Here is a 27,418-nt window from a genome sequence, read left to right on the forward strand (position 1 = left end):
CAAGGGTTCGAATAGCACAATAGTGAATTTCAATTGCTGAAATGACCCCCAGGCTCACCCAAGCCTAACCCAGTTGAATACCTTTGGGATGTCATTGAAGTCAGATCAAACTCATTGACCCCCTCCGAGAAAATTAGAGGAATTAAGTTACTTTTGTGCGTAGAAATGGTGCCCCATGGTTCTAGCAGCTCCAGGAAGGTCTCATTGCTACTGTCCTGTGAGCCAAAGGTGGACATTCTAGGTATTAGGTAGATGACCATAATGTTCTGGGTGGCCAGTACATCTCTTGCATAGGTTTGATTCGAATTTAACTTTAATTTGCAGAACCGAGCGTAAGGCCTTTAATTGTACTACAACATAGTTCTCAAGGTTGGAACAAATTGGGACAATGCTTCTTGATTCCAGTTGTTCTTGTGACTGAGAAACAACGACTATGTTCAACTGATTATTTGTATTTTAGCGTAACTGCCGAGGGAAGCAACAAATTGAAAAGAATGGACATCAAGAATTGCCATTCCAAAATTTCAGCAATTTTAGTTGTTTCGTGACCAGCGATGGTTTCAATTTAGTATGATTAAGCGAAAGATTTTGTTTTGAACGAAAATTCAAACAAAGAGGAAATGATTGTTACAAGATCTCTTTAATTACATAATGTAAAGTTTTCCGCTAAACAGTCTAACTTCTTTTAATTTTAGTGAATAACAAATAGCCCATGAAGAACATCGAAATATTTGACAGATGTCATTGGCCCCGACTACATTGGGACAAAAAAGCGTGTGGCCTGAGCATTTCGTCTCCATAGGAGCATTGGCCCTAAGGAATTTGGCTGCAGAGACATTACTCGTCTGAAAAACTCATCGCTGATGGAGTTGCGTCACCACTCGTAAATGACGCAATGACACCATGTTCCAGGATGACAATGAACTTCTGTCACAAAGCTGGAGCTGTTACAAAGTGGTTTTCAGGAACATCAGTATGAAATTGAACATCTTCCCTGGCTCGCCCAATCCTCGGACTAACACATTATCAAAGATCTGTGGTCTGTCTTGGATATAAGAATCCTGCGCAGACTTCCGCGTCTAAGCACTCTCATCGAAGTCACTGGTGCATTGCACACAAAATAATGTAATATTCCACTTGTTACCATTCAAGATCTCTATGGCTCCTTATACGTCGTATCAGAGCTGTTCTGAGTACAAAAGGTAATCCAATGCCATGTTAATATGGTAAGTTGCATTTTTTTAGGTGTTTTCATTCAATTAATAAGTGTATATAAGTAATATGGATGGGTTTAAGTCTCGGTTCAGACGTGCAGAAAAGTCTGTTGCGGGCCCGCAACAGAAAACTCTGTTGCGGACCCGCGCGAGCCGGAAATACATTGGTTCTTATCATTCATGCCACACGTGCAGACTTTCCCGCACGACTCTGCTGCGGGCCCGCAGCGGGCGAAAATTGAGTTGCGGGGACTGCTGGCTCGCAGCGAGTCCGCACAGGTGTTGCGGGTCGGAAAACCATTGCTGGCAATGAGGCAAGCCACACGTGCAGACTTTCCCGCGCCCGCAGAAATGGAAAGCGAAGAACTGAATGAAGAACTATTCATTAACGAAATACCAAAATATCACGAGATATGGAATTTAAACTGCGAAATGTATAGAGATAGAAATAAAAAACGGGATGCATGGAATAACGTGTGTGAAATCTTATGTGAGAAATTTAATGAAAAAACAGAAGAGGAAAAAAAACAGCATTGGTATGCATTATTATTACTTTTCAATATAAAAATCTAATATTCACATAGTGTTTACATATGATTTTCGTTTAGTGTCCTTTTCCAGCTGAGAGACTATGAATACTTTTTTGTGATAACAATAGACAACAAATACGCTTAGAGAAAAAGCCTTTATTGTTAATGCAGTTTCTTTAATGAGATTTCTTGTCACTCACTCCGGAATGAACCGACTGTTTATAACGTACGTTGCATTATACTTTAGGCCGAGGCAAGGGCGCCCATCAGGGGAGCAAGGTGTTGCGTTCGTCCCCCCCCCCCTAAGAGGAAATTGTACTTGGGAATATCGAAATCCCAATAGAATTTTTACATTAGTTGCAGCAAAAAATGAAACTATATTTGAAAAGTCGCTTATATTGGCCCCCCCCCCCCCCTTGAAAACAAAACATGGGCGCTCTTGGGTCGAGGTCACGTATTATATAGCTTCTGTGCTCAAAAGGGACGCTGAAGTCCAAAACAACCATCAACATAATAGCAGAACAGAAAAGAAAGAAAAAACATCGTTTTTCGGCTGACAATTGTTGTTTTTATTTGTTAATGTACTAAATTTTTTAAAAATAGAGTTAACACGAAAAGTGTTGAACATCAGGGTACTCATGTGATTAAAAAATAAAAAAGCATGCTGAGATGTAACAGAAATATTTTTTTTTTTTCTCGTGCAATTGATAACATTGTGCACGTCGTTGCTATTCTAAAGATAACAACTGAATGTTTTCTTACATAAAGAACAACTTAAACAAAGTTATCTTGCCATGGAACTCTACCTATGTCGCTTACAAAATAATCAGCCCATCTGTTTCTGCTTCCGTTTGCTGTGTTGCCTCCTTTTGGTGTGCTACACGTATTGGGGATTTCCTCAAAACCTTCTATCGTTAAATGCCAAAATTATAAAAATGTTTCCTTTTTCTCACCTTAGAAATTGATTATTCGGAAACACTAAATCCATTATTTTTATTTAAGAGTTTACGTTAAGAATTTCACATCTCCAATCTAAGCGAGTCCTATACTTTCTCAATATATAACGGGAATGTCACTACTATAGGAATGAAATTAAATCCTTGAGTTTTACGTCGCACGATTATACCGGGTAGGCTAAAGGAAATAATGATGATGATCATAAATGAATGAAATGGTGGAATGAATAAAGTCGGAGGAAACGGGAGAACCCCGAGAAAACTCACGCACACGGTGCTTCTCGCACCACAAAGCCCACTTGACGCAAGCTGGGATCGAACTAGAGGTGAACACACTATCACTGAGCCACCGGATCCCACTACTATAGAAATCCCCCATCTCCCCTTCAAGAGAAAATTTTCAAAGACGCTGAAACCTGTGCTCCATTATTTTTAATATGAGTTTACATGCCGAATTTTACATCTCTAACTGAAGCAAATCCTCACATTTGGTAATTTGTGAATAAATAAAGGGAAATTTTACTATTATTGAAACGCTCCCTCTTGAGCGGGATTTTCGGGAAGTCTCATTTTTAATTTAAAGCCACCAATGTCAAAAAATCGAAATTAGTCACGCAATTGTTAAACTACGCCAGTGGCCGCTAATAACGTCTGAAAATGTCTATGAATAGGTCTCCGAATGTATAACTTTCTGTGCTCTTACAAACGATAATTAGTTAACATAATTAACTTACCTTAATGTAACAGCCAGAGCTCCTCCGTGGCTAAGCGGTTAGTGTATCCGCCTTTGGCGTGGGAGGCGCGGGTTCGATTCTCGCCGGGAGCTCATGTGGTTCGGATTTCACGTTAATCAGTAGGTCCACGTCTCATATAGCCCCGCTGCTGAACGGGACGTTAAACTCAAAATCAACTCATTAATGTAACAACCAACATTTCAATTGGTGGTATCGCAAGTCTCATGAAAGTATCTTCTGCTTTAATTTTATCACTTATCTTAAATGAAGTGATGCTCATACGAAAATAATTAAAGGTCTTTTCTTCGTCATTGCGCAAATCAAGAAACATGGAAGAAAATTCACCTTTAAGCAGTCGTGAGCTTACGTACGGATGAACCCAGTATCGTCTCTGTTTCTTCCTTAGGATTTTACTGGCTAAGTATACAAAAACAGCCCGTTTTCTTCTTTCAGTTTCCATCTTCATTCAACTGCAGCTGAAAATAAAATGAGCTGTTTTCTATGTCTGTGAAGTGGTTGGGCTGAGACGCCCGCACGAGTCTGCTGCGGGCCCGCAGCAGACTTTTCTGCACGTCTGAACTGGTTGATCTTTGACGCCCGCACGAGTCTGCTGCGAGTCTGTTGCGGGCCCGCAACAGACTTTTCTGCACGTCTGAACCGAGCCTAAGGCTTACTCAACTCTGGTTGACTGAGGGTTATCACGAGACCAGATCACGTGGTATGACGTCATAGCAGTCAATGTCCTGTTGATTTTGGCAGAAGTACCTAAAGCTAAGTTTGGCATGCTTCGAGAATCTTGTAGCTAACATTAAAAAATCTTGCAACTCCATCTTTCTATTTACTATTTACACATTACAACTTTCTGACATCTCCACCCATACAGCACTGCACTCTACTGGACCAATAGTGAACCTGTTCATTAAAAACGTGTATTTTGGCGCGCTTCCCCTCCCGTCCAAAAGAATACGTCGTTTCGGAAGCGGTGAAACTGTTATTTTCTTTATGTCAGTGGGAGGGCGATAGCAGCTAGTAAGCAAGATGACTCAGAAAGTTGAACATGTTAACTCCTTGCAAGATGAAAAAAATGTTGCTTGTCCTTATTAAGATTATGTTTACATGGAGAAATATTGCAGGGTTGCGAGATTTTTTTTTAATGACAGGTACAAAATTCTTGCAGCATGGCAAACTAGCTTAAGCACACCCCAAAAATCTCAGAAGACTTGCATGGGATCCCCAACTGAAATTTCAGAAATTACCAAAACTAAAAATTTGGTATGTCAATATAGAACTTTGGTACGTACCTTTGTAAGTTCATGTTGTTCCCTTTTATGGGTAAAAAAAATGTCAAAAATCTAAATTTTGTAGTTTTTTGGACCTACTTATCCCCTTTGATGAGGCTTTGTTACGTTATAGTTATGTTCATACGTACAAGTTGTTTTTTTTTATGTTTCGTAAGACATGTTCTCCTCTTAAATTTCGGGAGGGGTATATTTGCCTACCCTTAAATTAGAGACTTTTCAAAAATCAAAATTTTGTAAATGTTTTCTAAGAATCAAATACATAACTATGTCAATTTGGGTGGTCCTGCTTACCCCCTTCTACAGCTGAAAATTTTCCAAAATATTTGTATTGCTATGTGCTTACCACATGACCGATCTTTCATCTGCGTTATTATTATTATTATTATTATTATTATTATTATTATTATTATTATTATTATTATTATTATTATTATTATTATTATTATTATTATTATTATTATTTTGGGTGTGTAATTTACTTTCTTTGATGAGGCTTTACTACAACATGTGAAAGTAGTCATAATCTTCTATGTTCTGGGAACTATTCCATCAGCAAAAAAAGAAAAAAGAAAAAGAAAGAAATGAAAAGAAAAAGAAAGGAGCTATGAGAAACTTACTTCTCGAGTGAAATCGTGCTCTATTTTCACTGATCCTCCATTATGAATCCATTTAGTGCAATTATAACCTGTTTTCTCAACGTCTTCCAATGGTTCAAGCCACGTGAAATTTTGTAGTTTACATGTTGTTTGGTACCTAGAACAAAGAAATGAAAATGGAATGAAATCTTTGAGTTTAACGCTCCACGATATGCGGCTAAGGGAGACGGATGATTACGGCAATGAATAATGATAGAAGAATTGGTGGAAATAAGGGTAACTCGAAAAAAAAAAAAACATGAACACGATGTTGTCCACCACAAACTTACTTGGACGGAGATTGAACTAGGGATTGCACGCACAAAACGTAAGCACTCTACCACTGGGCCTTCACGCCCTCCTCCCTAGAACAAAGGTTTAGTTATATAGTAATGGCAGGGAGTTAAATAATTGTGAATTTAATAGAGAAAACTGACTTCTAAATTAATAACTATAAGGATATCAGGTAGAAATCTACCTTTATCCGCATATGCGCAAGCTCCAACCAGGGGCGGATCCATGGAGGCGATCGGTCCCTCCCCCCCAGAAGAGGATGCTTTCTTATTTTATATATAAATAAAATCCATCCCAAAGTTTGGAGCCCTTAAAAGTGGCAGTATGACAACCCACCGCCCCCCCCCAGAAGTCGGTCCTGGATCCGCCCCTGACCCCAACATATGAGAAGTACCTTTGCGAATCTCTTTGTTCAATTTTGCTAGCATAATACTACCAGAGTTACCATCCACAGAAATGTCGTCGTCTATTTAACAGAAGTTTGAATTTGAGTTTGTTTCCAACAAAACTGATTTACATATAATGCACGTAATTTTCATGGAGATATCTGTGAATAGATTCAATTTTTGGTGCTCCATGCATGCTTTATTTACTTGAACTGACTTTTCAAATGTGACTTACTGTCTTTGAAACGTCAGATATATATATATATATATATATATACAGGGTGGTCGTGCATCAATCGCGGAAAATTCAGGAGATGAATCTACAGGTAAAAAAATGCAAAAAATGTCATATGAACATTGGGTGAATGCGGCTTCGTTTGGACGCTAGAGGCGTCTGAAATGTCACCTTCCGAGGCGGCAATTTGCAATATCGCAACAACGGAGAGAAATACGAATGTCGGGTCAAAAGATATCAAAGAAAACCTCATCCGAAGAATCCAATTATGCATAAGTGATGGCGAAACAATGGCGGCACTAGAGGGGGCACAAAGAAAGTGAATGAAACATGGAGAAAAGTGAATTTACACTGAAAAATTGTAGGAGGGGATGTTACTTGGAACATGCAGCAACAAATGTTAATGAGCAAAGACGACAATGGCTACGCTGTAGGGACACTATGGGAGCCGAAATGTAGGAATACAGTATCTTTGTAACGGAAAGAAATAGGAATGTCGGGTTAAACGATATCAAAGGAAACCCCGTCCGAAGAATTCAATTATGCGTAGGTGATGGCGAAACAGTGGCGGTGCCAGGGGGTACAAACGAAGTGAATGCAACGCGGAGAAAAGTGAACAATTTACACTGACAAACTGTAGAAGGGGATGTTACATGGAACATGCAGCAAGAAATGTTAATGAACAAAGGCAACAATGTCTACGCTGTAGGGACACTATGGGAGGCGGAAGTAGGAATAAAGTATCTTTGTAACTGAGAGAAATAGGAATGTCGGGTCAAAAGATATCAAAGGAAACACCATCCTAAGAATCAAATTATGCGCACGTACTGCGAAACAGTGGCGGCGCATGGGATCTACAAAGAAACTGTTAAACACTCTTAGTGATGATACGTGCAGATCGTACAAAACACGTACGGAAGATGAGGCCCAGTATACTGTAAAAACAAGAGGTATTGTACTTGCCATAGTCAACATAATGCTGTCTTAAAAAAGGTGTTCAATATGTCCTCCTTGTTCTTTGAGACAGACAGTTACAAGATGGCGTAAGGATTCTCTGACTTTTGGCAATAACGCTGGAGTTCGCCGTAGTGTGCCAAATTCAGTTCAGACACGCTAGCGAAGATCTTCAATGCCCTGCACGGGCCGTGTATACACGAGGCTCTTCACGTAACTACACAGGAAAAAGTCTAGGGTATTCAGATCGGGTGAACGTAGGGGCTATACTCCTTTGCTTCTACGATCTATCTACCTGCGTGGAAATTTTTCGTTCAGATATGCACGAATGGTGGGACATGAATGGGAAAGGATGCCATCATGCATAAACCACATACACTGTCGTGTCCTCAGTGGCACGTCTTTAAGTAGAATAGGTAAGCCCTAGGTCATAAACTGGAGATACGATATTGCTTACGTCCAATCGCTGTGTTTCATTCACTTCCTTTGTGCCCCTTGGGCCATCACTGCTTCGCCACCACTTATGCATAATTTGATTCATCGGATGGGTGTTCCTTTGAAATCTTCTTACCTAACATTCCTATTTCTCTCCGTTATACAGATACTGTATTCCTACATTCCGCCTCCCATAGTGTCCCTACAGCGTAGACATTGTTGCCTTTGTTCATTAACATTTCTTGCTGCATGTTCCATGTAACATCCCCTCCTGCACTTTGTCAGTGTAAATTGTTCACTTTTCTCCGCGTTGCATTCACTTCGTTTGTGCCCCCTGGCGCCGCCACTGTTTCGCCATCACTTATGCATGATTGAATTCTTCGGACGGGGTTTCCTTTGATATCTTTTAACCCGACATTCCTATTTCTTTCCCTTACAAAGATACTGTATTCCTATATTCCGGCTCCCATAGTGTACCTACAGCGTAGCCATTGTCGTCTTTGCTCATTAACCCACTTCTTGACAATGTATCCTTTAGGTTACATGACTTTTTGAACATTTTTCGTTCTTTGACTACCTATTTTGGCAATGTATCCTACGGGATACATTACATCACAGCCTTGTCTAAATAAAACATGAAACTATTATTTTATAATAGCACGGAAGTCGCGTCTAGTATTTTTTCTGAGCAACACAAGTCTCCTTGCCAAGAAAAGGGTTAACATTTGTTCCTGCATGTTTCAAGTAACATCCCCTCCTACAATTTTTCAGTGTAAATTGTTCACTTTAATCCATGTTTCATTCACTTTCTTTGTGCCCCCTCTAGCGCCGCCACTGTTTCGCCACCACTTATGCATAATTGGATTCTTCGGATGAGGTTTCCTTTGATATCTTTTGACCCGACATTCGTATTTCTCTCCGTTGTTGCGATATTGCAAATTGCCGCCTCAGAAGGTGACATTTCAGACGCCTCTAGCGTCCAAACGAAGCCGCATTCACCCAATGTTCATATGACATTTTTTGCTTGTTTTTACCTGTAGATTCATCTCCTGAATTTTCCGTCATTGATGCACAACCACCCTGTATATATATATATATATATATATATATATATATATATATATATATATATATATATATATATATATATATATATATATATATATATATATATATATAGATAGATAGATAGATAGATATATAGATAGATAGATAGATAGATAGATAGATAGATAGATAGATAGATAGATAGATAGATAGATAGATAGATAGATATAAAGGTACAAACTGCAAAGAGGATCATGTGAAGTTTCTAGAAGTTTCAATTTCGTCCATAGATGTCTACTACTGGAAGATGTTTGCTGCCATCTAACTTGACGAAGTATAACTTCTAGCATTCTACAATTATACACCGTTGTTTCAATAATACGAAATGGAATATGGTCATGAATATGTTAATGGATTAACTCCATTATCTACATCAGCTGAGATAATCGCCATCGTGTCTATTGCAAAAAACATAATTAAAAATTCGCTTCCGTTAAAAGTTATCATGTGGAGTAACGGACATACAGCTCCATTTGCGTAACCCTAATAAATAAAGCATGGAAAGAAATTAAGTCTTGAATTGCTTTCGTGTTTAAAAATTGTGTACATTTGTATTGGGTCAATGCATAATTTCATACGGTATTCTTTTAGGTTGGCAATAATGCGGCGTGAAGCGATTGTTTATCGTTATTCCGTTGTTTCACCGTAGTTTGGAGTTTGTGTGTTGTGAAGCACAGGTTTTATTGATTGTGAACGTATTATTGTATATATTTCAGATAGACTAATATGAAATGTAAAGTTGAGAAAAAGTGATCATTTCCGTCACATTTTACTCTTCGACCCTCTCCTGATCTTGCCACCTAAGATTTCCATCTTTTCTGCTCTCTCTCTAACCACATTCAGGGGCAAGTGTTTCCTAATGAAGCTTCTCTTGACCAATGGCTAACAGATTTCTTCCAATCAAACCCAAAACAGTTCTACAGGCGAGGTATTGAACTGCCACCTGAACATTGGCAGAAAGTCATAAGATAGTGGAGGTGAATACAGCACTGATTGATGGTGAGTTAATGTGAGTGAGAGTAAAATGTATGCAATATATTGTTACGCTCGTAGAATATGTTAATGTTATGTCTATGTTATATTGGTATTTGATTAACAGAACAGCAAAATAAAAATAAAATACAAAATAAATAACAATGTATAAGAACCGCAAAAACTTATGCACCGACCCAATACTTGCATTTTTCAGTTACGACATCTGTAAATTTGATTTTTCAATATGTTCTATATTGGAATTTGTCAGATTAAAAGCACAGCAAATTAGTAATCATAGATTAAAAAAAAAAAAAAAGATATAAATAACTATCAGAGGCAGTTTGTGTTCTACAACGTATTTCCTCAACATAAAACTTAATTTAAAGATTCATCTATATTTACAGCGTACAACCTATTAAGAAAGGTCTAATTTAATATTATATATATATATATATATATATATATATATATATATATATATATATTCGAAGTTTGTGGATGTCCTCCTCGAGCTAGAGGGTCCTAGCAAAAAGTGAAATCGTCAAATGGTTGTATGTAAGCTGCAAATGAAATAGAAAAGGGTAAATTTAATAGACTTTGTAGAAATTAATATAATGTCATAGTTGTATAAAGAATGGAAGGGGGCCGCAGTAGCTCAGTGGTAGAGCGTTCCCTTCTGGTGCTTGGGGTCCCGGGCTCGATCCCAGCCCCCGCCAAGTGAACTTTGTGGTGGACAAACACCGTGTGCGTGGGTTTTCTTGGGGTTCTCCCGTTTCCTCCCACTTTCTTCATTGCACCATTTCATTCATCGCTCATCATCACCGTCTCCTTTAGCCTAACCGGCATAACGATGGGACGTAAAACTTAAAGATTTCATTTCATTTCAAAGAATGGAAGGCAATGTAGTGTAAACTCAATGTGTTAAGCAGAAGCCATTTTTAAGCCTAAGATTCTTTACTTAAAAAAAATATATATATTGATCTGGAAATTGCAATCTCATACATTATTTCTTTTGTCTTGTTAAATGTGTATAATTTAGTTTTAAGTTAAATAAGAATATTTTCTCGAAAACTACGCATGAGGTTTTATATTCACATTTGTCATTTTGTTTATCCCAATAAGACCTATAAATTGATACGTTTCATTTCACATTTTTCTTTTTATACTAACAATATTGTAGAATTGGGAAATTAGAGCACATAATGGGTGCTATAGGCAGCAGTCAGAGATGTAGATCTGTAAAAGGCAGGAACGCACCCAGAAATTTGTGTTGTGGGGTGTCCGAAGCTTGGGGGAGCGGAACCAGTAGTAGTCACTATGTCTATTAAGTACAGCACTAATTATTCTACATTCAATAAAACGATAAGTAAGTTTGAAGTACTTCCGCTTATATCACAGCAAAAATAATACAACTAAATTGTTTCTATAAGAAAAGAAGAAACACAGATTTCAACCATTTCTCTTCTAGTGCAACCATAGTGTTCTTTCAGCAAGAAATTTCCTTTAAGAGGCCTCATCCCGGTGAAATTAAAATACCGCTAATTTTACAGTAATTATGTGATATCTTCAAATAGATAAAAGATAATCGAAACGTGGAACAAGAGCGCCCTAAACAATATTATTTTACATGAGATACCGTTATCTCGACTCACTTATCTGTTTTCGGTTTCGAGCCATTTTAAAAATCGGCATTTATTTTCGCGTTTCTAGACGGTTAAAAACGGAAAGCCACTAGGTCACTTGTGAGAATGGTGCCTCACGCAAAATAATATTGTTAGGGATGCACGCGAGACGAGACGAGACAAGATATGAAAAAGTCTCGTCTCGCCTCGCAGCCTCAAATGTTGGTCTCGTCTCGCGTCTCGCATAAAATTTTGAGACTTTCTCGCATGGTCTCGCAGTCTCACATATATTCTGGGTCAAAATTTTGCAGTGTGTTATTCTATGGCTGTTAATGAATGATGTGATATTCTGTCCGAAGGCAGGTATTTGACCTAAAAGTCCCTTGGCAAGGTGAATCCATGGTGGTTTGCCATTGCTTTCCATGAGATGAATGTTCATGACATCCTAAGGAGACGGAACCTAGAGTTCAACATGGTATCCGAACTTGTGTCCCCTCCGCTCCAAATTAAAAGGGAAGTTGTGCTGAAATTTGATTGCTGGACCATTAATTTTCGTCAAATTAATAGCATAATTTACAGCAAAACCAGTATAAATTTTTACTGGATCCAACATTGTTTTCCAGCTTAGAGGTCTCCAGCAATATTTTCCAGTATGCCACGCGGGCACATTTTTGCCGCAAAAAAAGTCGCCAATATAATTAGGATTTAAAGAATATAACGTTTCCGTATATGTTTTTCTGAACTCATTGAACCAAACCCGGATCCTTTTACTATATCTATATGTAAATTTCTTTGTCTTTATTTAATCGGATTTCAACCTTGTCTTTGCCTGCTTCTAGTCCGAGGAATGCTCTAACGTCACAATGTCCAAAATTGACACGGATTGTTACCATAGAATAGGTTTGAACTTTCTTTTCAGAAAGTTTAAACTCTCTAGCATTAAATTTGTGGAAGCAACAGAGAAAATATAAAAATACGTTACTTGTGTCCAGTGGCGTAGGGAAGGGGGCAGAGGGGCCGCGCCTCTTAAAGAGGTCCGACAATGTACTTTGGTACTTTGATGTTTGTAATTATTTATATATTTTTATGTTTATATATATTTTGTTTGTAATTTCTTTATATGTACCTATAACAGCACTTGAGCCCCCCCCCCAAACACACATCCTGGCTACGCTACTGAGGAGAACAGTGCTGCCATCTATTGTCGCCTATCTCCCTTTACCACCAAGGAATAACATTACTTGTGTCAACGGACTTGAGGAAAACGCAATATGTTAACAATTGCGAGAATCAAAATATCCAGCAAACTATACTTGATACGAAAAAAGCTTTCTGGATCAATTTCCAGATCATACAGTTGAACTAACTGCAATATTGCCAGAATATCAAAACCTGAAAAGTTTTGGTAAACTCGACAGCACTGGTGTCAAGCCACACAGACGCAGACCACATGTCTTTTGATCCTGAGCTAAGTAAAATGCTGACCTTAGAAGAACGCGGTTTCGTGTAACTTCCTACTTGAACACCTCAATTGTAGACCGCATTTTATCGCTTGCTGAGAGTCATTCTATCCGGAGGCATCTAACTAAAAATATCATCATATTTCTGCGAGCCGGGCCGGGGATAAACTTGCGAGAGGGGATTACCCCACCATCCCCCAACATTAATCGCTAGTAGTAATGTGAAAAAGACAGAAACAACAGAAATATCGCATTTCGCAACAATGGGGAGTCTTGTTCGCTTTTCAGACCAAAAACAGAAGTTCATGTATTCGTGCGCGCCTGCGTGTATATGTTTGTGTCGCAGAATAAAGTCCTAAATCGACGCTGTAATAAATTTCCAATTTATAAAGCTTTACTTTTTTAATGATGTTTAGAAACTAAAGAAGGCTTTAATTCTGAAAATCAACCTTGAATAATATAAATCTCATAAAATGTCTATTGCCCCAATTACTTTTTTGTTCCTGGAGGCATTAACGCTCAACTTAGAAAACTCAATAAATGTAAAATCACTAAATATACAATTAAAAGTAATTCATATATGTTGCGAGACTGCGAGAAGTCTCGCAAGACTTCTCGTGCGAGAATTAACCGAGTCTCGTCTAACGTCTCGTCTCGCATGGTTTAGTCTCGTCTCGCGTCTCGCATAAAATTTTCACTCTCGTCTCGTGTCTCGTCTCGCGTGCATCCCTAAATATTGTCTAGTACGCTCTTGTTCCACATTTCGATTATCTTTTATATATTTGAAGATATCACATAATCACTGTAAAATTAGCAGTATTTTAATTTCGCCGGGATGAGGCCTCTTAAGAAAGCGTAGACATGTCTGTCTAGTTGCGAAATTTGGGGGGAAGGGGTCCGGACCCGCTGGATAAGGTTGCCAACTGACCGGTATTTTACTGGCAGACCGGTATTTTTGTCAGATTGAACTGTATTCGGTACTTCAAGGTTTAAAATACAGTTAGTCGTTATCTGTTCTAAGGATTATGAGCGGCTGCCGGTAATTTTATTTCTTAGAGTTGGCAACTCTACCGGTGAACAACCCGCGTGGGTGCGCCTCTGGTAAGAGGACAAGATCGTGAAATTGAATTTAGAGTTAAGGAATAGTTTCAAAATGAAAAGTAACTACAAATTTCTTGTTTAACCTGGGTAATGCAATATCAATTTAGCAGTGAACAATACTACTGTATGTACGTAAGTTCTCCCGGTATTTTCCTTCCCACTACCTCTGTATTTTTCATGACGCCAATTACTTCTTTATTGTCTAATTAATACTTCCAATAAACTTTATGTAATTTTCTTTTCAAATTTTCTTAACGTTATATCTCAGTCATGCAATGGGGCTTATTATATTCCCCCATGTCCTTCAAATATCGACTGGATCCGTAATGATATGTTTTCTTACTTGGCCACGTCTAAAGTAATATATCCTCGCTGCCAACACAAGAGCAAGAAAGAAGCGTCCCATCAGCTGTCCACACAAGGTCCTTTCCTAAATCGTAGTCCTATAATATTTTAGACTTTGTTTTCAATGTACGAAAACTCCTTAGTGTTAATTCAATAGCCCTTTAGCCTTAAAGGAATTATATAAATTTAAACTTACTTTCGATATTGCGAGTCCTTCGTTTCCTGTAGCTCTCCATAGGCACTGTATTTGGACACACGAACTCCAATTTCCTTTACCTGCTCAGCCACATATTCATCAACCAAAAAGTCAAAATCTGCACGATGGAGCTGTAAATCCACTCCTAAACAAGAGATTTAAAAAGCAGAAATCTTTTTGAGAATTCCTATTTAATGCTGCACAACAAAGAGCTACCGTATATGCCAATGGAAATAATGTCCAAGTTTGGATATATTTCTAATCGTGATCTATCTACTAATTTGAGGAGACTGAATCCAAGAGAATCATATTGCAATTTAACCATATTGCCGTATCTCACACATGGCTCTGTTTACTAACAACCAACACGTGCTCATTTTTATGAGCATCCAACATGTGCGTTCTACTACGAAGTACTACAGTAGTAGACGACAAGAATACTAGCAACTGCACTGGTCATGTGACGACGAAGGACCACGCACTGGAGCTGCTTAAAGCCAGGAGGACTGCAACAACAACTATCAGTCTTTGGCTGATTACTTCTACTCCTTTAGCTTGCTTGGAGTTCTAGAAACTACCTAACCAAAAGCTTTCAGCTTGCTCGGAGCTCTGTGGGTCTCCTAACCTCAGTCACTCAGATTGCATGGAGCTTTCTGACCTTAAACTCCCCTCTGCGTGCGTGGAGCATGGGGGATCCTAAATCCACTCCGCCTAGCTTGCTCGGAGTTCTGTGGAGATCCTTCCCCTATCTGCTCGGGCCTTAAGATACCTCTCGTTACCCAGCATTAGTGAACTATTTATATTATTCACTAGTGATTTTGTATTACACCATTTATAACAAAGAGACTTTTGACATAAAGTTCGGTGGTAGGAGAAATGTACCCGTGTATAATTTAGCTCCATTTATAGTCTATCTGTATATCCAGAACTTTGCAATATTCAAGCATGATGTCACGACAAAAATAACAAAGTTGGGATACTTATTTATACTCCTAATTTGAAGATTTTTTTATTTGATTTCAGTTTAGCATCCCTTTTTATCAGCGAGGCTATAGGATAAGTGGATCTACAGGTTAACGTGGGATCCGAACCACGAGCTCCCACCTGGAATCGAACCCGGGTCTCCCACACCATAGGCGCGTACGCTACCTCAAATCAGTTTAAAAAACGCAATTAGAAATCTATTCAAGCGTGGGCACTAATAACATTGCCATATACGGTAGTTTTTTGTCTTCCTGAATCGATATTAACAAGAATTATATAAGACTTATGGTTTTAGGAAAACCTGATGTGACATTTATATCTAAAAAGTATTGATCCTTTGCAGGTCAAAATTCAGAAGGTATTTGTTGTTATTTAAAACAGAAAACCATTTTGTTCGATGAACTGACATCTTTTTCAGCAACACTATAATTTCGTTGATGTCAAACTTATGTGGTCTCCGGTGAAAAATTGTGACGTGTTTACACAGACATCTTTTGAAATTAACTTAACACCATTCAGGGATTTCTGCAGATACAGAAACACACGAGTCTGATGGTGCCAAGTCCAGGTTATACGGTTGATCAGGCACGTACCTAGAATTTTTTGAGAAGTCCAAAGCTTGAGTTAAATCCAATACTACAAGATATCAGGTCTATAAAGTATTGAACCGGCGTTATTCTGCACTCTAAAATATGATAAGTAATTGTTTATTACTGCCATTTATATGCTCAGAAAAAATATAGAACTAGATTTTTTTTTTTTTACAAGAAAAGAAAGATTCCATATGATATGTAAGATCAAATATTTTACGTTAGATCAATAATTCCTCTGCTAAACAAGTATTGTTTTACTTCAAAAATGTACAAAATCAACGTCATGTTACGAATTTCGTAGGGGGCGGACGCTGTAGAGCTCCATGTAGGTTCGTCCTGGCCGTGGGAGCATTAAAATCTTTCAATGAAGTCCTCCTTCTTACTAGATGTATACTGTGTGGCGCTGTCAATGTGGTGTATGGCTAGGGTTGCCATATTTTTTTGATGGAAAATACGGACAAGCCTTAAAAATGACGACCCATCAAAAATACGGTGCCCAAACTCAGCACAAATATTTTGAAATTTCTTACCTAAAAATCAGCTTTTTAGGTTATCACACAATTGTTTACGGTAATACTTAAAACACTATTGAAAAAATATGTTTCTATATTTTTTTTCATAAACACAAGTATAATAAATCATTCAATTAAATTACGTATATTAAATCTAATCAAAAGAACCCTGGAATGAAAAAATGAGACACTTTTTAAAAACATAATCTAATTTATTAATTGTAACTAAAACATAAGATATATGATGAAAACACAATTCTTTTCACCCGTGATTTTAGCGATTCCCGACTCGTAAAATTTTCAGGCGGTTCTGAAAACTGTCAAATACGGACATTTTACTATTTTATGCTTTGTACGATACGAACACAGACACGGACCCAAAAATACAAACAATCCGTATAAAATACGGACATATGGCAACCCTATGTATAGCGCCCATTTTGTGAACCAGTCCGTCCGTCCGTCTTGCGTTAAGAGTCTTCATCCCGGCGAAATTAAAATACCGCTAATTTTACAGTAATTATGTGATATCTTCAAATAGATAAAAGATATAACGACTCTATAGAAAAGCGTCGTCAACCTGGTCCGTCTGGTAAAATATAAGTTACGAAGCGATAATAACTTTTCTTTATGCAAGAATCAACTCAGATATTCAAAGATCATTAGCCTCACCTTTATTGCTTGATATGTCTTAAATATTCCTTTTTAAAACCGTGAAATACATAAATTCACTTGACTAGGTCAACACATAACATGTACATAGCCACAACTATCCCATAATAATCTCTTACATATATTAAAAACATTCTTCTTTTCTGTTAATTTAAAATGAACATTCTACTAAGTATATTACATATTTATGAGCACTTTTTGCCCACGGTACAGGTAAATATTATACAAACTAAAGTATTTCGTTATAGAAAATGTCGCCCGACAAAGGGACTGAATATAAAAGTCATGAGTAGGCTTGGCTTTTATATTCAAGAACCACTGGTCTGATTAGATTAATGTTCGTACATTACATATGTTCTTTATATTTTGATCACACCTCGTATATATCTTCATTATTTTTTTGTTTACCCTCATATATATATAAAATATTAGTTATTATCATTCACATAAATACATTTACAATAAATCTTTGATTTCATTAATATTTCTCTTTTATTACATTATTATTTATTCTTTATCATTAAAAACATCGTCGCTTAGAAATATAATTAACGAGGGTGAAACACAAATTATCAAGATTACTAGTTTCGATCATTATTACAAACGATGATGTGACAAATAATATTTATTCTTTTCGGGCGCATTATATAACAAATAAGTTAGATGTTGCAATTGTAATGTATACATAGTAGCACTAAGATGTCATAAATAAAGAAGAATTTCATTCAAGGTAGTTATTGAATAATGGATTTTATAGAATGGATCTTATTCTTAACATAATCTTTGACAATTAAACACAAATCAATCTGATATAAAGTAATTTTTTTTGCCTTTAACTAATTATAAATTGAATTATGATTCTTCACATTAATAAGAAAGAATAAAAATTAAACATAACCTACGTTTGAATAATCAAATGGAAGTAAATAAATTTATTTTACAGAAACGTCATAGGAAAGATCATTTTCATAATTAGCATGAACCGGTAAATTGGAAGATAAATGTTCATAGAAATTATCGCTTAAATTTTTAGATAAATGCTCATGAGAACCTACAGCTGACTTGGGTTTAACCCCTACCATATCAGCCGCAATTAGTTTAAATTCATACTCGAGTAGGGTTCCAATAGGGTACACTGTACAGCACAATCATGATTATGTCCTGTATTATTGTTTTGTACAGAAATTACTTCAATACCTGGATCTTGATGTGAAGTGCCATCTCTTATCCTTCCATTACTTCTATCCACGTAGTTCGCTGCGTTGGTGGAATTTCTCCATACATTTCGTCTATTTTTAAACCTATTTTGACTATATGGTCTAACATAGGAATTATTACGATTAATTAGGTTAGGCGGATTCCCTACATAACCTTGTCTATTTTGTTCATTTTGATTGCTAGAGTATACTCGTCTTAGGTTCGGTTCATTATTATTCACACTTCGGATATTCAAATTCCGAACAGGGACCAAATGATCTGAATTATTCTTATTTTTACCCATTCCTGATTGTGTTAGATTCATAGCATGGTATTGAGTTTCGTAGCATTGTACAAGCATTAATAAATGACTGAAACTCATACACTGTGTGGAAAATAAGATCTGCTGTAATTTAAATGGAAGCAAATTGCGAATCGATGCAATTATTCTTGATTCCGATTGCAAGGGATTAACAACCTTTAATTCATTATAGACATCTATAACAAACTCTACAATAGATTTGTGCAATCGAGGATTGAAATGTTGATTTCTAAGAGTGGCATCTCTGTTTGCCAGCAAAAAGTCATTTTCGTAATTCGCGATCAATGCCGCTTTAAATTCCTCATATGTACTAATGTGATCACGTATTGCCTTAAACCATAAGGAACAAGGTGGGAGTAATACATGGGGTATTAATTTCATGTATTGTGATCGGTCGATAGACATTATATTACATTCGTCTTGGAATTTCTCTAAGAAAGAACTAGCATTTTCATTGCACTTACCACTGAATTTACTCATGGCTTTGATTTCGCTCATCTTGACACTTAGCTTTACCTTTCTTTTCTCACTCCTTGTTCTTGTGGTGTGATTGTTCCGGTCCGTAGCGTGCTGTGTCATGATACCATTTATATTTCGTTCATCAGTGATCTTCGGACAATTTTCCTCTAATATAATATCCTCCTCAGATTCCGGCGAAGGCGTATTTATATCCGGTGATTGGGGAAACTCGAAGCGATCACTGCCCAGATTATTGCGATAAATGGTGTCTCTAGCCTGTAACGTTTTAATTTCTTCCTGCATAGTAGCCAACTGGATCTTTTGATGTTTAACGGAAGATTCTATTAACGTTAAATCCTTTTTTACAGCACAGATTTCATGATTTTGATGATCGTGCTTTTCTTGACACTCATCGGCTAACCTTTTTAACTTCTCTTCAAACTGCGAGGATATGTCGTTCATCACCTGGACGATTGTTTGTTTCGTATCGTCTGATTTCAGTTCTATCCGTTCTATTCGTTTACTTAATTCTTCATACTGCTTGCTAGCTTCATTAAATTTCAGTTCTATCTTCTTTTCCATGGTCTGGTTAGCTTCATAGAACTTCAGTTCTATCTTCTGTTCCATGGTCTGGTTAGCTTCATAGAACTTCTGTTCCATGGTCTTGTTAGCTTCGTTGAATTTCAATTCTATCTTCTGTTCCATGGTCTGGTTAGCTTCATAGAACTTCTGTTCCATGTTTGTGTTAGATTCATTGAGCTTCTGTTCCATGGTTTGTTTTATCTCAGTCGTCATTTGCATAATTTGTCGCTGCACAGCTAACAAAAGTCGATCCTCAGATGACAAACTTGGTGTTGCACTAATTTCACCTGGATTACTGGTATTAGATTCCTGTTGCACTATTTCACTATCCATTTTTCTTTTGATGACCTTACCGCTTCGTAATACGGTTAAGTTCGTATTCATAAATGGTAATATCCAAGTAAATTCAGCCCTACTTTCCTTCTTCGGGAACTGAATTTTCAAAAGATCCCGGGTTTGGTAAACCAAATTTTTATAACGACTCTATAGAAAAGCGTCGTCAACCTGGTCCGTCTGGTAAAATATAAGTTACGAAGCGATAATAACTTTTCTTTATGCAAGAATCAACTCAGATATTCAAAGATCATTAGCCTCACCTTTATTGCTTGATATGTCTTAAATATTCCTTTTTAAAACCGTGAAATACATAAATTCACTTGACTAGGTCAACACATAACATGTACATAGCCACAACTATCCCATAATAATCTCTTACATATATTAAAAACATTCTTCTTTTCTGTTAATTTAAAATGAACATTCTACTAAGTATATTACATATTTATGAGCACTTTTTGCCCACGGTACAGGTAAATATTATACAAACTAAAGTATTTCGTTATAAAGATAATCGAAATGTGGAACAAGAGCGCCCTAGACAATATTATTTTGTATGAGAAACCGTTATCACGACTCACTTATCTGCTTTCGATTTCGATGCCATTTTGAAAATCGGCATTTATTTTCGCGTTTCTAAACAGCTGAAAACGGAAAGCCACTAGGTGACTTGTGATAACTGTACCTCACGCAAAATAATATTGTCTAGGGCGCTCTTGTTCCATATTTCAATTATCTTTTATCTATTTGAAGATATTACATAATTACTGTAAAATTAGCGGTATTTTAATTTCGCCGGGATGAAGACTCTTAACTGACGACAATACATATTCGAGCTCAGCAGCAGCAATTCATGATGCACAATGCCCTTCCAATCCCACTAAACATAGAGCATGATGCATGATCTTCTTGGGCGCTACACTGTTGAGCTTCTCGTCGCTTTATCGCACATTGTTGTCGTAGGATATCAGTTTTCATTAGTGTTGTCCGTCTCATGTCGAGGAGACGAGAAGTATATTTTTGAATTCTAGACGAGATGAAATCATATTCACGAAGAAATTTAACGTCGACTAAAAGTAGGGAATTCGTGTTACTATTCGGTTCAAAATCTCTTGTCGTCGCGAATTCTATCGAGGAATCTGAAGCTTAAAATATACAAAACGATAATCATGCCTGATGTTCTGTATGGTTGCGAAACATGGTCACTTACTCTGAGGGAAGAACATAGAGTGAAAGTATTTGAGAACAAGATCCTGAGACGAATATTCGGACCCAAGAGGAACGGGGATGGGGAATGGCGGAAACTTCATAACGAGGAACTACATAATTTATATGGTTTACTCAACATTGTTAGGGTCGTCAAGTCTAGGAGGCTTACGTGGGCAGATCATGTAGCTAGAATGGAAGAAAGTAAAAACGCTTCAAAATCTTGACTGGAAGACCAATCAGAAAACGATCATTAGGAAGACCTAAGCGCAGATGAGAGGACAATATTAAGATGGATCTCGCAGAGATAGGAATACAAAGTAGAAACTGGATGCAGTTAGCTAAGGATAGAAGTCAGTGGAGAGCTTTTGTGAACGCGATATTGAACCTCCGGGTTCCATAAGCCATAGAGTTAGTTAGTTAGTTAGACGAGATGAGAAATTCCAACACAAGTTCCTCAAATATAAGATCTTAAACATTGTTTTACATTTAAATAACTCAAAGCATAAATCCTCTAAATTGAAAAATTGATTCAACGAACATAATGAGGAGCATTTGTCAACTTGAAAGACATTACATAATATATTCTAATAATACATATTGTTTAAGCGTTGTTAAGTCATACTATTCCTAAACCTCTCGTAGCGCAGAATAATTCTGATAAAGTCTACATGAAATTAAGGGGAAAATTCAGCGCATATATTTTGCACATTCATTTACAAAACGAGACGAGAAAGCCTTTGCCGAGAATCGAAGCAAGACGATAAACTCTTATTTCTCGTCTAGTAAGCAACACTACTTTTCATCACTAGCGATCAATCGCTTTAGAAAAATCTCGAGTTCGTTACGTTTCAATAGAGATTCGCTCGATCCAGTAAATGTTTTTGACTCTGATCATGTGGCACCCAAACGTTCAGCTTCTTTTCGTAGCCAGTTTTCTCCAAATGGTTAACACTGTTCGGTCATGAACGTTTAGGTGATTGCCGATATCCTGACTGCTCATATGCCGATCTTGCTTAACTTCCAAAATATTCTCCCGTTTTTCTGTGACTGGTCGCTCACCTCGAGGAATACCGAAACTTTCAGAACGAAAGCGACCGAACCGTTTCTTGGACTGTTGCTTTTGATGACGTATCTTGCCCGTAAACAACACAAATTTCTTGATGGGTCTGCATAGCATTTGCACCTTCATGTAAATAAGAATTGTAAAATGTAGCACAGTTTTATGGAAAATTCACTCATATTCACGACGCATTGCCTTGGATCTGATTATAAGATTTACAAAAGTGTTTCCTATCATTTGTCAAATGACGTTAGGACTGACCCGCTGCGACTCATATTCTGACATTTGGGACAGTAACGTTATCTCATACATAAAAGACTCAGTGCTGTTTAAACTATCTGGTACTATAAGCTCGGTTTAGTGATATTATTATTATTATTATTATTATTATTATTATTATTATATTTACAGAAAACTAAAGAAAAACAGAGAAAGAAAGACGGAACAAGGAAGAACCATACTAGTATAACAAACTATCCGACCTTTCTTCCGTGGAAAAACATCAAGCATAGAAGCAGTGGCGGATCTAGGCCAGGGTCAGGGGGACCTAGCCCCCAGTTTTTTGTGACAAAAATAATTTAAGCTATTATTTATATCTTTTAAATGTTTATAGTAAACTTATGATATATCTACCATATCCTGAGTTCTGGCTGCCCCCCCCCCCTTAGTTTTCACCTTCTAGACCCGCCACTGCATAGAAGGTGTCCTCCGGTGAGCACATTCAGGGCATTTTCATTTCCATGTGTTGTTTTGCCAGCAAGGAGAGCGATAGTAGCTAGTTTGTCAATGTGTAAGGCAGTAATTCTAGTTAACTATATTTCAGAAGAAGTGGTTAAACTTATGAACTCTATATACATCTTTGTTTTCAATTTTTAAAAGTAATATATTGTTGTTGATGAGTACAAAAGTTCCAATAAAAGAATGAAAAAAATAAATTTACATATTTTGTCACTCTACAAAGTCTAATTTCTTATAGAATTATAGGTACTTAACACATTTTAATATGAAAGGATTATAATATAAACAAGAGTTAATTCAATACACTCACCTTGAGCTGATGTAATATGACGTTTATCATCCTGAAACAACAACAAAATAATCTTAATACTTCTTTTCATAAGATTACAGTAAAAATACTAAACACACTTTCTTACAAGGTTGTCTATATTCTTTATTATAAATTAACTAGAAATGTTACAGTTTCGGAAGTATATCACTTCCTTCTTCAGACTACTATTCCAACTGAAATCATAAATAATATTACATCATTTGTTATCTCTACCAATCAGGAATCACTTTTCATTAAAATTCAATATATATGTCCATCGTTGTGATAATTTTAAATTCTTAACAGACATAATACATTGTTAACAAATCTTTATATTTCTTTTAACATATATTAACTAAAATAAAAGGTAGTTAATTAGTATTTATTTTAGTTAATATATGTTTATATTTCTCTTTACATTTCTTTAGTATAATATAAAAGGTAGTTAATTAGTATTTATTTTAGTTAATATATGTTTATATTTCTCTTTACATTTCTTTAGTATAATATAAAAGGTAGTTAATTAGTATTTATTTTAGTTAATATATGTTAAAAGAAATATAAAGATTTGTTAACAATGTATTATGTCTGTTAAGAATTTAAAATGATCACAACAATGGACATATATATTGAATTTGAATGAAAAGTGATTCCTGATTGGCAGAGATAACAAATGATGTAATGTTATTTAAGATTTCAGTTGGAGTAGTAGTCAGAAGAAGGAAGTGATATATTTCCGAAACTGTAACATTTCTAGTTAATTTATAATAAAGATTATAGATAGCCTTCTAAGAAAGTTGTATTTAGTTTGTGTTTAAGATGGACACAAGGCCTTTTTATCATAAAAATACTATGTCTAATTGGTCTTTTATAATTTATATTGTTTGTATTTTCACACAGACCCGCACATCATAATATACAGTGACTAGTAACAGGAAAATGCTCAGGATTCTCTGTCTTTGTTGGACACAAGTCGAAACAACAAACTAGATACACATGCTCTAGAAAACTACCAGGGGCGGATCCAGGACGGACTTCTAGGGGGCGGTGGGTTGTAATACTGCTACTTAGAGCTACTTTTAAGAGCTCTAAGCTCTGGGATGGGATTTATTTATATATAAAATAAGGAAGTTTCCTTTTCTGAGGGGAAAGGACGATCGCCCCCCTGAATCCGCCCCTGAAGACTACACATGAAGATTTGCATTCACCCAAACCATTTTACTCAGATCAAAGAGATTTATTGGTTGGTATACTTGTCGTTTTTGGACATAGACGTTCATAAGGGTGAGAGCCACCTCTGTCCTCGAATCTAAATGAATTATTAATTTGAATTAAGTTTCCAGGCACAAGGGATATTTTCCAAACTCGATTCTCTAATTTTAAAAATTTATTTTGCAACTTCTGTTCTAAACATACTACTGGCATGATACTAGCTCATCAGTGAAAGTAAAAAACTTTCTCTTTTTGCTGAAAACTGTATTGAACACCAGAATGAGACAAATAAGCTTCTTGCCAACAATTCTTCACACTCCTTCCGTTCCCCTATCCCAACCTGAGGCTGATAATATACTGTCAGGAGTTGGAGATTTTTTAATAAATTTTAAAATATCACAATCTTTGTCTCCTCCTGCGAAAAATTCTGTAGACGCGCATGTCTTTTTACATTTTTTTTCATTAAACGCTGATCATATTGCAGAAGTTATGAGCTGTATATGTAAAACAAAACACTGTTGAGTAGGTATAACAGATTGTCTTCACTTCCACTAACAGTTGAATACATACTACTAATAGTGATACAAACATTTCCCTACTTCCTGAGATGAGCGCGGTGCCTCAGTGGTAGAGCGTTCACCTCCGGTGCCAGGAGTCCCTGGTCCGAACCTTATGTATGTTCAAAATTTGATCGAGATCGGTCGGCTGATTTAAGAGTTATTAAATTTTATATATATATATATATATATATATATATATATATATATATATATATATATATATATATATATATATATATATATATATATATATATATATATATATATATATATATATATCTTCCCTCTCCTCCCTCCCTTGCCGTCAAAGTGATATGATAAAAATCATGCCAGGTAGGAACCTCATCTATGTTGAAAATTTGATTGAGATGGATCGGTTGGTTTAAGAGTGATGAAGTCACAAAGACAGCCACTTTCGTGTTCATTTTGTAATACATCGCTTCCCCTTCCCTACGTTGCAGCGTCAAACTGAAATGACGGAAACATCCCAGGCTTGAACCTTATCTATGTTGAAAATTTGATCGAGATTGTTCGGGTGGTTCAAGAGTTGTGAAATCATAGACATACGAGTCACATTCTATTTTATAATATAGATTGGTAGAATAGTTCCTTTACATAAAACCGTGTCTTATTTAGTTTATTCTGTAAATTTTTCCTTGTGAGTAAGAAACTGTCTTAGAATTCTAATAAATACTTAAGTAAATAAAATACATTTAATGCTCTGTATCGTATCACTATTATCTACTTTATACCCGTTAATATGTAACTAATCAACATTTGTCGGTCAATAGTTAACCAAAAAAGCGTACCACATCTTACCTGCATAGTCGATAGAAGCAGACACATAATAATAACACTTTTAGACATGGTTTCTACGATACAGAAGAAAACTAGAGACGAACCTAAACTTTGAAGATGCGAGATGTCGAAATGTGTTTATTTCCTTTCAGACAGGAAGTTAAAGGAAATTTTCGTTTTATTTATTATCTGTAAACTTTATAGTTAATCGTTGCATCAGATAGTAGGCATGTTCAATTTCCTTCTAAACAAGCGTTCGACAGAGCTTCCGGTTCATTTTTGTTAAGCTATCAAGGAAAAGATTTAAAGAATTACTCTTCGCAATGGATTGGTTCCATTTTATAGTGCTCGTGTGTGTAAAGGTATGTGGCATGTACTATATTCTAAAAGATTATTATTTATTTGATAAAGTATATAAGCAGCTTTTACATTCAGTTACAGTTAATTATAAAACATCAGAATTCATTGTGTCAATTAATGCATGAATTTCACAATTTGTTTTCTTTTTGTTCCCAAATGTATTAATAGTTACATTAAGCTCCCACCGAAAATCAAACCCGGGTCTCCAGCTCCGAAGGCACGTACCCAAATCATACAGCCACGAGCAAAGTCGAGGAAGGTAATGTCGAATTGAAGACCTGAGAGTAAGTAGAGTAAATTTAAATGCCTCATTCCATATCAGTCTTCTCAAAATTTGCGGGTTGCTTGCAGTGTCAAAATAGTGTAAGTAATTATACCTATATAATTGGTTATACCGATTATTGGAAATTAAAATGCAAATTTTGCGTTGCGTTCACGCAAACCGCTACGGAATGAGAACCTAAATCAAAGTGGGTAGCCCTACCTTTAGTTTTATTGGAAAGTGCTTCATTGAAATTTATGGGATCAACTAAAGAATTAGCTAAACATTCAAATGAGTTATCCACTTAAAAATTGCATTTTAAAATCGATATAATTAATGAAAAAAAAAGTTTTAATAGGATTCGTTTGTACGAAAACAGGTAGCTATTACAAGTCATAATATTTGAGTAAGTTTAAAAGTGGTACTGATTTTATCTTGGAAATGAACATGAAAATCAGAAAGAAAACTTTGTTAGTTCGTTATGAACCATGGGTATCCCTTTTAAGAGGAACAGTGTTCATCATCAGAACCGTAGAGTAAGTTTAAAACGTTTTATTCTTTTTTGAGAAGAATGACAAATCTATTTGAAATATCTACACCAATTTACCAACTAAAAATTTGTATGTGCACAAATTTTTAATGATAATGATTGTTGGTTCTGAGGGAAGTGGTATTTTATGACATACCATTGAGTGAGGTTAAGAGGCCTCATTACGGCGAAATTAAAATACCGCTAATTTTACAGTAATTATGTGATATCTTCAAATAGATA

General features: G+C 36.3%; 2 protein-coding genes across 2 annotated transcripts in view; one reads left to right on the forward strand and one right to left on the reverse strand.

Annotated features, from left to right (window-relative positions):
- LOC145663192 (uncharacterized) overlaps nt 1–26,208 on the reverse strand; it is a 40,474-nt gene extending 14,266 nt beyond the window's left edge. The window contains exons 1-4 of the mRNA XM_081729526.1: nt 26,046–26,208; nt 23,455–23,485; nt 14,481–14,625; nt 5,353–5,488 (exon numbers count right to left, since the gene is read on the reverse strand). Of these exons, the coding sequence (XP_081585652.1) occupies nt 5,353–5,488; nt 14,481–14,625; nt 23,455–23,485; nt 26,046–26,093 (360 nt within the window). The 5' untranslated portion in view covers nt 26,094–26,208. The remainder of the gene's footprint in view (nt 1–5,352; nt 5,489–14,480; nt 14,626–23,454; nt 23,486–26,045) is intronic.
- A 38-nt stretch (nt 26,209–26,246) lies between these two features.
- Nucleotides 26,247–27,418, forward strand: part of LOC145663191 (uncharacterized) — a 65,224-nt gene continuing 64,052 nt past the window's right edge. Inside the window, exon 1 of the mRNA XM_081729525.1 lies at nt 26,247–26,386. Coding sequence (XP_081585651.1) covers nt 26,348–26,386 — 39 coding nt within the window. The 5' untranslated portion in view covers nt 26,247–26,347. The remainder of the gene's footprint in view (nt 26,387–27,418) is intronic.

This window comes from Thermobia domestica, chromosome 10 (genome assembly GCF_964235325.1).
Source record: "Thermobia domestica chromosome 10, izTheDome1.hap1.1, whole genome shotgun sequence".
Taxonomy (NCBI): domain Eukaryota; kingdom Metazoa; phylum Arthropoda; class Insecta; order Zygentoma; family Lepismatidae; genus Thermobia; species Thermobia domestica.